Source organism: Leguminivora glycinivorella, chromosome 1 (genome assembly GCF_023078275.1).
Source record: "Leguminivora glycinivorella isolate SPB_JAAS2020 chromosome 1, LegGlyc_1.1, whole genome shotgun sequence".
NCBI lineage: Eukaryota > Metazoa > Arthropoda > Insecta > Lepidoptera > Tortricidae > Leguminivora > Leguminivora glycinivorella.
The window spans coordinates 4,878,101-4,891,021 of record NC_062971.1 but is presented as its reverse complement, the minus strand read 5'-3'; the positions used below and the strand labels follow the sequence as shown (position 1 = coordinate 4,891,021).

The window sequence follows — 12,921 nt, the reverse complement described above, 5'->3', positions numbered from 1 at the left end:
AAAACTCGCGAAATTGAGTGCCATCGCTTTTTCGGTAACATTAGTCAGGAATCCTAGTTTAGTTAAGGTAACTGAGGGAAAACGTATCATTAAAAGGACACAAGACAAGAACAGTAAATTATATTCAAGAAACTAGGATAACGTATTTTAAATATAAGACTTCGTAGCAATATTTTTACGTAACAACAATTCAGAGATAAGACTCGTCTCGTGTCAACCCTTAGCAATTTGGTAGACAGGGATGGAGGTCTCCATCAGAAAGTTGGGCGGCTCGAGGACCCAGCCGACTGCGATGGCTCACTCGATAAAGATATTTTGTTTGCGGCGCAAATTGTCAATGCCGCGTTTCAGAGGTTAAGGGTTGTACAGAAATCACTAGGAGGGATCATGAGTGGTTTATATTTTGTTTTATCATGTCAGTGAGTAAAGTATTATTATGCTGGAAATGTCGGCCGAGGAGCCACGCTCGTCGGATCGCACCGGCGGCTGATTACGTTCGCTGGTGCCGTCATTCATTTGCGTCCCGCCCCACTCAATCTCGTTTGTTATGAGCGTGCACCGGGCTGCCCTGCCTCTCGCTTTTTACATTTGAATATTACGCATTACTTTTATACATGCTTACATAAGTAATGTTTCCAGCAGAGCATTATTATGCTCGCGCAAGTTGTACGAAGTTGGGTATTATGGTCGTAAAAGGTAAAAAAGTTGTACCCTATGAGCCCCATTTTTTTTAAAGCATAATGTTGTCATTAAATAAATAAATAAATAATAAATAAATATTAGGATTCTTACACAGATTGTAACGGTAGCTCAGGCTTGTGTTGTGGGTTAACATATTTCTCACATCCAACTCAGGAACTCTGTGCTCATCACACAAATAAATGCCCTTACCGGGAGAACCCGGGACAAAGGGTCACATAAATGCGCCAGACCGGTCGTCAAATGTCATTAGATAGTAATAGCAGTTAACATTTTCTCAATAACCGCATTTCAACACTGAGAAACAAATACATATGTGACAAGTTAGCAGCACAACACGCCATTCTAGCAGCCCGAACATATGACTGGTTATACGGTAATCCCAGCTCAAACTGCATTGTGAGCTCCAATGTTAAGGCATTGTATAATCGTAGTATATTGTTTCCCATTCTGGTGCTCGGCGGTAATGCACGCGATTATGAATGATATTGTAAAAGGACATTTATACAAAGCACTCCCCTCGGCGCCTATTCCTCTTGAGCCGGCACATTAGACCCGTCATTCAGAGAGCCTGGAGTTGCATAAATAAATAACTTGAATTAGAACCCTTCGCGTTCTTGCGAACGGCGGCAGAGGCGGTGAATAATTTTCTTAGCTTTTGTTGAATATATGTATTGTGCTCAAAATAAACATCAAATTTGTCAAAAGAATTTTACTTCCTATATCTTAAAATTGTTTTTCTTTCACGCAATAGTTTTTTTATGTACTTTGATAATATCACTGGGAGTTTTGCTAACCCTTTAACAAAACAAGACGCTAATCAAATACAAAATAATAGTCATAAAAATCCTAATATCATATCTAAAAATCGCACTTGAAAGAATCAAAGAGCGAAATAAAAAATACGGCTAGGATCTGTTGTTGGGCGCTACAATAGATAGCGAGGGGACCCGGGGCAGTCATTACAAAAAGCGTCACATCGTACGGGCCGGGTTTAATAATTCCACTCATTTGGGCCCCCCGGCCGCGGCCCCGAGACAATGCCGCCCGCCTAACGGTATCAATCAACATCAAACAGGCTCGCGTACAAGCACACGAGTTATAGGGTTGATAGATTCTGACAAAAAGACTAAAAAGGGAAAAGGGGGATTAGATCAGCTGTTGCAAACGAGATTGTGTAATATATTTGTTAACCGTGAAATGATGGCATTTTATGATTTTTAGTAAGATTCTACAAAATAATATTGATCGGATGTATGATTCTAGCAAATAATTTGACAACGTTTAAATACTTTTAAAACTAGGCAGTCTAAAATAGCCTGAAGTACTATACTAAAAACCCTAGCTGCTCAGTGCTCACTATGTGCCTACATTAACCGTGCATACTGATAATGTCTGACACTACTAGCTGTCCGTTAGGGCGAGTGACAGCCCTTAACGAATATGTCACTGTCGCCGGCAATACTTTTATCGCATAGGTCGCAACGCAATGCACGCAAGCGGCACCGAGGGCGCGCCCGCCGGCTAAATGAACTCTCCCATCACCCGTCCGACACAGCCATCACTTTGATCCGCTCCAAATGAAATGGCCAAATGAATAGCTGCAGCACAAATAGACACCCGATCAACAAAACCACTCCGCTCTTCCTAACTTAATCAAACTTAACTTTCATTCATGTTACCGGCGCGCAAAGGTGCTTCGATTTCCTTCAGGTAAAATAAGGAAATTGCTTTCAATTCGCGAATAAAAACAATAGCGATGTATGTAAATAATATTATTTACGGCGCAAGGTTTCCGTTTTAAACGGAGCATCGTCGAGCGAGGCATAATTTAGCAAACAAGCTTATTGTGAAGTGAGTGCGCTTGCTAACTCGGAATATGGAGTGTCAGTCCGCAAATAGAGCCCGGCCCGGCTCCGCTCATATTCACAGGCCCACATGTGCTGTGCGCTAATGAAGACGCGGCGTTTACAATTATTTTTATTCATAACCGTTCCGTTTGGAGTACGGCTCCCGCACGTGTGAGACGGCGAGGCCGTGGTAATTACCGACCACTACCACGAATATTGAGCTTATAACGATCTCATTAATCAGTTAATGCAGCATCTTTATCATATCCCGCAGAAAATTATCTTATTAATATAGGTGATTTTATAATTTTAAAGGGTGTTTGGTGTTTAAAGAAGCAACACTGTTCGCAGGATGTTACTGGCACTAAATGCTACGAGAAGTCTACTTCGGCATTAACTCGTACGTGTAGCACTCAGTATAGCGCTTTACTTGATTGTTTACGTACGTGACTCTAGCCGGTACGTTACTCAGCCATTAGCGTACATCACTCTTGTCCAACGTTGCTAATTCAATACAGAAATGCTTCGCTATTTGCATTCCAATGAGATAGAAAAGATGTTTAATCAGTTAAAAGTCGGGCCAGAAACTCTTGACTACCTACACTGCTGACTGCACTATCTTTGCGAGTGACTTGGTTACGCAGAAGGTATTTTATTCGATATTAGCACGCGCCTGATAGCTTTTTAATAAGCGGTCCCGTGACTCATCAGCCGCATGTCGTCGTTGATTGATTGCGGAGAAGTCAACGCTCTATTCACATAAATTCAAACGCTAACGGAAAACTGAAGACGGTTTTTGAATTAAAATTCATAATTACTAACAACAGTAACAACACTAACATGAAAACAAAAAAAATAGTGGTAATTGCTAGAAGATAATTGATTTGTCTGCTGTTCTCTCACTTCATTGATTTTGCTCATGAAACTGGTTTTTAAAATACCTCCGTAGATTACTCTCAGTGACTTGACAGATTATAAATGAAGCTCCTACAAGTAAAAATAGTATTAATAAATGACTCACCGAATCAGGATCGTGTGCGTTTGGCGTGGACGGCTGAGGTGGCCTCGGCGGAGGTGGGTAACCCTGCGAAAGTTAAAACATACCTAGTTAAGAAAAACATACCAAAATAAAGTACTATTACTACAACATTATTATAAAAAATAATTTAGAACTTATTATTACGTGCCACTGACATACGAATTATATCATATATATGTTAGCCATCAAATGTTTGAAGGCTTAGAGGAACTTGTAATAGTGACAAAATGTCATGTCAAGTAAATGTACGACCGTACAATCTCAAGATATTGTAGTCGGCAACTCAGTTAAGCGACTAATTGAAAACGGCGGCGGGCTTCTACGAAACTATTCCTTTCCACTTCCATCTGCCTTTATGAGAGATATTTTAAAATCTTTCTCGACCCGAGAATTCTAGGAACGGACGCGGAGAATACTATATACGAGGTATACTAAGGCACTAGGAATAACTTTAAGTTTTAGAGCTACATTGCAGGAAGATAAAAGATGTTTGTTATTGAATGAATCATAAACATTTTTGTAAAATAACACCGCTGTGCCGTTATTTAGCACTGGCCTTTTTAAAATCAACGCAACAACTGTCTCGCCATAAAAGTAAAACTGTCGACGATTTAAGTGTCCAATCGTTTCGATTCATGTTAAGCGTTTAAACGACAGTCGAACTAAGGCGAAACTCAATTTCTCCCGTTACATTGAATAACAAAAACAAGTTCGTGCTTACATCCGAGGGAAGAAAGAAATGAGTCTCGAATGCGCCAAAGCGAAACGTAGTTATTTTGTCGACAATTTACTTTGTCGTCCACAGGCAACCCTCATTATCCCCGTCTGTGTGGCAAGTCAAACTTGATCATAGCTTTTCCTTTAGCCTTAATGAATGAATGTTTTTAATGTGTCGACATAAACTAATGATAGGACTAGTAAATATGTGTCCTAATTATCTCGGTATATTATTGTCTTATAATTTGTTTTTACTATTTTACTATTTATAACCTTTAGGGATTACATGTTAGAAAAGTATTAATTTTTAGGCGACCAATGATTTGAATGAGGTGGAGTGGAATATTTTTTTTATCTTTAAAGCGTTTATCTTATTCGCGGTTTTGTCACAACCTACAGAGCCCGTATTGGTTTAGTCATTGTAGTTAGTTAGCAAGAAATTGAGCGTGTTTTCGCGGAATAGCTTTAATATTGGGGCGTCTGTCGTGAAACCGACGTTTCGAGCGCCGTCGCCCGATATCGACGGCGGCGTTACAAGTTCTAATCTTTCAAACGTGCTCTTCATGTGTAATACGGGGGGGCAAATTACTACGACTACCAGACCCTTCATTCCCCTAGCGTAACGAGCTTTAACCGCAGACAAGCCAGTATCTGTGTAATATCCCAATATGAATAGTTGTTACGTTACGACGTTCGAGTCACACAAATACTAGTTTGCATGCCCTTAGAAAGTACCTACCAGGGACTAACAGTCCTGAGGTTGCGGTATCTCTTCGCATACCGAATTTAGATTTGGATAGAACTAACCGGCGCTAGTGAATCCGAAAGAGTACTTCGACTCTACCGGGTGCAGTGTAAATGAGAGTTTGCGGTTAGAGCCGGCACGGTTCGGCTGTAGTCCGCCTTCGCAGTGAGATGTTATTCTAACGGTAAACGAATCGGTATAAGTACGCGCTCCCCTCGTGCAGATAATACGGATTTAGAGGTCACGTTACCCTGGTTGGTAAGTGTTCAGCTCAGCTGTGCTCTGTAGGCAACCAGAGCATGGCTTGCAACCGCCCGCACTAAATCGTGCCGTCGTCAGGGTAGACCTTTGACGTCCGTTCCGAGAGTCACTTCAAATAGGGTTGGCTGCATTGAATGTGTCCTTTCAATTTTCTTCCTTGACTCGTACATTTTCTATAGTCTGGACGCACTCTCCTCTCTGAGAGCTACTCTGATTCCTTTGTAATACAGGCTTACAGAGCGATAAAGGTAAAACTAAAATGTAAACACCAGCAAGAAATGCTTGTCCTATCATCCTATACTGAATTTTGGGCATTTTAGTCTTGCATTAAACAGTAATCACAACACATTTTAAGCAGCTAAGTGAGATAAAGCACGTCGTATTAATTTTAGTTTCCTTTTACTTGGCTAGAATATGATTATTCTGCAGGGGTGGCTCCGCCCCATTTGTTAGCGTGCATTCCGGCAACCCTGGCCTGGTATTCTTTTTGTTGCGCAAGTGGAGGTGACTCGAGAGCCAAGTGTAACGTGGCCTCATAATACTCGACAAATATGCGTGTCCAGAGAGTTCAGATAGAGTGGTTTGTTGAGCAGACAAGTATGCGAGCGTCGGGAGTGACAGGCGTGCTGTAGAATGCGCTGCAGTCAGCGCTTTAGAGGCTTCCTGCTAGCGAGGGCGATATGCCACACTAAAGTTCGCAGAATCTGTAGCATTTTGCTGTGTGTTTATGAGAGCGGGCTGGAGCGCCTGGAGCACAAGAACTACATATTTTGTATTAAGTTTTTGACCTTAAATGTGTTTCATGAGGGTAATATATCCCGTATGCCTTATATTAATCTAACTACATACTCGTATATCAATATTACTTGTTGTTGTTGCACACAGTACGGAGCTTCACTACCTGTTAGGCAGAGCAAAGTAAAAGCAAACTAACTAAACTATTAACCTACAAAGACATGAAAAATGACATTATGCGTTATAAACCACTTTTTTCCTATCCTGACTTCTGTTTACAACTTTTAACTACAACAACTTTTATAACAGTTTGTTAACAATAACAACCTTTAAATAATTAAGACAAATATCTAAAGAAATTCCAAAACTATGTGAGTCAAATTCCTTAAGGCAAAAATCCCCAAAGCCCACTTCAGAAGAGTCGAGCAATTAATCGCACGGCCTTTGACAATATATTTCCTTGACAATAAAATATACTGTGTTATCTGTTTTTTACTGTCGGGCTAGCAGCGCGCAGAGCTGTCGCGAGCGACTGTGGGGGAATATTAAAGCGGCCCGCCGGACCATTATAACTTGTCATTCTAGCCCAGTTATATTCAGCGAGCTTTGGAGATAGCGTAGCGAGGCTTAAGTAAACGACACGTATGTATTCTTATGGATTTAAGCTCAAGCAAGCTAAAGTCAGTAATGATAAAGCATTATAATAGCTGCAATAAAAGTTGGATGTTCCGATTGTATGTAAAAATAAATCTACAAGTATAAAACGCAGCATCGCATAGTAATTATCGTTGGTTTAATGCTGGAGTCCAGTAAAATATAATTAGTGATTCCTCATTACCGCGCTGGCCTGGCCCCTCTGGACGTTCGTGCGTCTACGGGCTTATGGTTATTAATAACGCCGGCCGGCCCGCCCCGCCCCGCGCCCCACGAGCCCCCGTGCTCGCCCCCTGAACCGCGCGTCTGACATTTTAATTCCGGACCCGCACCGCAAGCCTTTTATATCGACATTATTTTATCGACACATAAACTTCTCTATACAATTCCTAAGTTAATGTCCCCTATTTACACGACGCTGAATCTACAACTTCGTTGATTGCTGTCGCCTATGAGCATTCATAAGTGAATTTGCATTCCATTTAGCATAGAAATGTGATGTGACATCGTTATGCTTCTTTATTTCATCAATCTAATGTTCTAAGTCTGATAAGAGGTAGTGGTGAAATAGGTACTATGTAAGACAACACTTTCTCATTGTTCTTCTTCAATTCAAACCCAAAACTAGCATCTTCATAAACCATTCAAAAACATAGCGAGAATGAAATATTTTAAATTGAATATACTGTAGCAATTTCTATTAGATCCCTTTCGTAGATTTATAGAAGGGAAAAGCAATTCGGCAGATATTGGTGCAGGCCGAGTAAGTTGGGCGAGAGTTGGTATTAATAGCGTGTTACATCGAGTCGAAGTTACGAGGAACATCACTAGCTACAATGGCGGTCGGGCGAGCGCAGGTCGAGCAAAACATGGCTGCCTGGTAGGCGGTGCGCGCGACAGGGACCGCGCTAGCGCCGGCTGGTGCCGTCCCCGTCACTCTCGCACGCAACACGCGCATCGATCTCCACTCGCCGTACTCGCCCCCAGCACCAGAAAGGCGGAACTAACAAAATTACTGAGCGCTTTCGAGCCGCTAATCATAAAATAAGATACGACGTTTCATTTCGAGCGTAGGACACTAGCGATCACGATGCTGGAATGGTCCTTGACTCTCGAAATTCTCTACTGACATCTTGGAGTACTAACCGCGCGTCGCTTGCCGAGACTTTTGTGAAGCCTGCCTACTGAGAAACAATTTATTTTTTAGAAGAAAGATTAGGTAGGTACATCGATATGCGAATTACACTGATCACACTTCAGTGTTTGTTTAACACGATAGTATTATCGTTAGGTACATTGTTAATGAGTCTTGCAGAACTCTACCTTATTTTGCCGTCGGTGGGCAACAAGGGTAACTGTCGGCTGCCTGACAGGTGTAATAAAGATTTGAATAGACGGGTATCGGCGCTCTCGGCTCCGGTTACGCTAGCATAAATTGGAGGTGAAGTTCTCGTAACCCTAACGGAGTGTTTAGAGAGAAGCGTAAAGTTAAATCGACAGAAGACGCGCGCTCCCGAGGGTTGATGTTCTGCTCCGTCTATCATGTGATAGCTATAACTGACGTTTCATTTTTTCCACGTAAAGTATTTTCTATGTGAATTATCGACCAACATGAATTGCTTAGTTTAAATGAAATTTTTGGAAAAAATATACCTATTCGAAAGGGAAGTTTTGCTTTTGTATCTAACTGTCCAGGACTACAAAAATGTACATATTCTAGTTCATACATCGTAACCAAAACACAACAATTGTGTTACTGTTAAACTTTTAAACACGTGTCACAAATTTGAACAAAACAAATGATGGCCTGATGACTGCTGTATGGTACTTATTTTAATAAAACCTCTCATGCATTAAATGCTAATGGTATAAGATATTACATAATAAGAATTCAAATCACCTGCACATTTGCATAAACAGTAATGTCACTTTGATAGCTGTATCTACGTTAGTAAGGACTAATTGCTTTGCTAATATCGTATCGTATCTACTCTGGAAAACACAAATCAGAAGCAACCGTATACCTGAAGACACAGAGCTTAAATTAGATGGACCGTGTTTATAGATAATGTTGAATATGTAGGAAGAGGTAGTTAAGGAGCATGTCTTATCGTTGGCAGCAGACCGCCGGCCACGTGCGGCTCATACAACCGGGAGTATAGTAGAAATATGTAAATCTTCGAGGATGCGAGCGTGCCAAACAAAACCCTTCGCTCCCGTTGCAGTCAATTATTCGATCGCTGCAGTAAGCTCTGATGATATGAAGTCACGCACACATATGACACGGCACGACATGTATGACATGCCTACGTTTATTATAATAAGGGGAAATCTATGGAATTTTTAATTACGCAACAACCATTCGTGCATCACACGTGAATAGCTGATTCTTAACTGAAAAGAATGTGCTCTGGCAATGGTAGTATGTCAGTAATAAAAACATTATTGGCACTAATTTAATTTATGATACCTACCTACAACAAGCTTTTGCCGCTGACCGTACTTCTTGTAACAAGCAACTAATAACCGTCGAGATAATTTATAATATAACAAACCCAACAACAATACAGTTACGTTGTTTTAGCACAGTTCCCCTAGACATATGCCAATTATGTCCGGTGCGTTTCATTCATGCAAATATTGCCATGTCATCCAATTTACATTTATTGTGAAAGTTTCAGATTTTTCGGTAACCGAGAAGTGAGTCAAATTCGAATGATATTTTGAAAGAGAGCATGCAATCATTGTACCTAGTGATGTGCAAGTTGCGGAAACTTTCCAAAAGAACCTTAAATTTCTTGAAAAATTCACGAAAGTTTCATGAAAAATAAAGGGAATTTAAATTTATGAAATGGAAAGTTTCCATCCATACAATTGTCCATACAAAGTACGGAAAGTTTCCGAAGTTTTCCTATGTGAAAAATTCAGAATTTTGGAAACTTTCCGTAGGCACATCAGTTTGTACCTAAATTCAGTAAAAGTTTGTGAGAAAATACCTCTGGCATGCCCAGTTTTGGAGCCTCAAATATGCAACTCGGAATGAGTTTTACGGGCGCTTGGCCACTAGAGCTTTATAAAGCAACAAGTAAGTTAATTTAGGACAAAGTAAACAAATAAGACAGTTATGACAAAGGCCACTTATTACCGCGCCGCCCACGCCCACGGCGGGAATAAACAAACCACGGGCCGAGGGTTGCGTCCAATGCAATAAGAGGGTTCATAACCCGAGTTTCACCTCACCTAGCCGACTTTAAACTTGGTATAGCTTTTCTTCGGATATTTCAGGCGTGACTGAAATATTCTCTCTGACGCTACTTTGGTAGACAGTTTTCATTAAACTCTGCTTAAGTCTTTTTAGCCGAGATTTGCCGAAAAACGTAAAATTTACCTAACAAAAAAATACAATAAATATAAGGAAATACAATTTTCAGGAGTAATACGAGATCATTCATGATAATGTCAATACGTAACGTACAATTACTCTATAGCGTACAATAGCAAAAAAATATTAAAATGCACAGTAGCTACACCTCATGAGTCATGAACGTGTTACAGAAAGAATATATAAACGGCGAAAAGTAAACATCAAATGACTCTGTAGTAAAACCCGAAACTAGATAAACATCGACGAAATCAACTTCAGAGCATTCGGAATCGGAGAAAAGCCGTTTATCTTGCCGGCTCGCTTTGCTATCTCGCGCAAACGTATTTCAGCGGAGCAGCCGACTCGGCCGAAATTATCGAAAATTTCCGCCGCCGACGCCGCCTTGCCGTGATATCGGAGCGGTAAACGAAATGCAAACATGACCAGTGTTGCCAACTTGGGAGTTTATTAAGCTGCCAAAACATAACGTGTTACACTGAACTACTCAAAATATCCTACCAACATGAACCCAAGCAGTTTTACAAGTGTTCTTTATTTTTATCCGTTTACTTATTATACTGCTAAATAAAGGGATTGTTACTAGTCGATATGTAAATCAGTAATCTGTATCAGTCATCTCGTAGGTTAAGTTTCGTGTTACATTTTCAGTAAAGCCGGCAATGCCAATCTAGAACTTTACCTGGATGCTGATGTCACATTCTGATGAATCAATCTTACACGGAATCTGAACTATTGGTTAATCTGATTTATCATTGTTAAGAAACGGGTAATAAATTATCCATACTAATATTATAAATGGGAAAGTGTGTGTGTCTGTTTGTTTGTCCATCTTTCACGGCAAAACGGAGCGACTAATTGACGTGATTTTTTTAGTGGAGATAGTTGAAGGGATGGAGAGAGACATAGGCTACTTTTTGTCTCTTTTTAACGCGAGCGAAGCCGCGGGCAAAAGCTAGTTCCTAATAATTAGCAAATTTAATAAGTACCGAATTCATTCGCTGCTAACTAGAACTGTCAAAAAAATTACGTCGCTCGCTCGTCGCCACATGTGGCTTACATTACGGTCCAGCAAAACACAGGTTCCGATACTTTTCAAAACAATTACAAACGTTATCCGCTTCTTTAACGCGAATTGTAATCAGGGGGTGGATCCTTTTCGACGTGTCCGACACATTGCCGGCCGTGTTTGATAAAGGTACGTCGATATCAGCGATTTGTTATCAATTGCACGGTTCTACTTTTATACGTGCGTCATCCAGTAGGATATGCAATCAACTGATTGCAATTTTCTGGGTATATGAATCCATTGCCACATATTTAAATATTGCCCATACAATACAACAGTGATATTACTAGTTAAGTTACTGTAGGTGTTAAGAATAGATACTACGTATCACAAAATTACCAGGGCCCGTAACTTTCATGCCGATGACATAAATTTGACGTCACGCGGCATATAGGATGATTCAAAGTTTTATTTAATAATTAATCATTATTCATCAATCATTTTAATCATGACTTCAAAACTAATCTATTCATACGTGATATAATTAATACTTACTTGATACGTGAAAAGTAAATTAAATTGTTTGTTTATTTTTTATACACACATTTTATTAAATAGTTTTGTTATCATATTTCAATAAATAATTAAAATTAAACAAATTGTTTCCTTTTCGTTTCACGTATCAAGTAGGTATTAATTATTCCACGTATGAATAGCTTACTTTTGAAGTCATTTGTACATGATTAAATTAATTAATGAAGAATGATTAATTATTACAATAAAACTATTTGAATCATTCTATATGCAGCGTGACGTCAAATTGATGTCATTGGCATGAAAGTTACGGGCCCTGATTATTACAAGTATTTACGAACTTTACTATACAAGTGCAAGAAAGAACTAAATATTCAAGAGCTGGGTCCCACAACAGTCTAACATGCTTGCATTTACTGCACCACTAACAATGCACGTTTAAATTACGTAACGATCTAACGATGTGGTGCGAGGGTCGAGGTTGAAAGGTCTGACAGTTGTTCGCTTGAGGCAAATTTGCTTCATGGCTTTAGTCTAACAAGTGAGCACCATTTGCACTGTGCAGGTACCTATCGATCTGATCAACATTTAAAACAGAGGTGGTGCCTGTCATCCCAAATGTTTCATACTAGTAATTAATCACAATGAAGTTAGCAGAAGCCACAGAAGGTACCCCATTAACGCATGGTGGCAGCGCGTGGATTTGGGTCGAGCGCTTCAATCTTGCATTGACGGTGCCCTAGCTGGGGCTCGGAGAAACGAGACAAGCTCCGAGCTCTGAATAATGCTTGCATATACCTGGATGCTAGCGGACCCCAGGCTCCAAAGTCGAGGTAACGGAAGGAAAATGGTGATTACCTGGTGCTGAGGTGGCTGTGCCCCGTGGGGCGGATGGTGAGGCGGGTGCTGCGAGTCTTGCGTCGGGGACATCCCGCCGGGCGCGCTCGGCGGCGCTCCGGGGCTCGGCGCGCCCGGCGGCTGCGAAGGAGGCTGTGGCGAACCGCCTCTCTCGTAACCCTGCAAATATTTCGATACCTTAAAACTGAGTCAACAAGTATAATGAACAGTTACATTGACTAAATTAATGAAGCAATTTTTGACTGTATCATAACTAGTCAAAACTTACAAAAGTTACAAACGTGCCTAATGTGACCAGAAGAGGCCTAGCACATGATTGCCGCGAGAGTATGTCGCTACAGTCCAGAGTCTGAGGCCTATGGGACGGCACATTTATGACTTTATTTAAAAGTAAAAAAAGAACGACGCACGTGGTAGCAACGATGTCAAGTTCATCAA

At 40.6% G+C, this 12,921-nt stretch overlaps 1 protein-coding gene across 1 annotated transcript in view; it reads right to left on the bottom strand.

Annotated features, from left to right (window-relative positions):
• LOC125232804 (trithorax group protein osa) overlaps window positions 1-12,921 on the bottom strand; it is a 130,248-nt gene that overhangs the window by 75,886 nt on the left and 41,441 nt on the right. Inside the window, 2 exon segments of the mRNA XM_048138619.1 lie at window positions 3,571-3,633; window positions 12,484-12,642. Of these exon segments, the coding sequence (XP_047994576.1) occupies window positions 3,571-3,633; window positions 12,484-12,642 (222 nt within the window).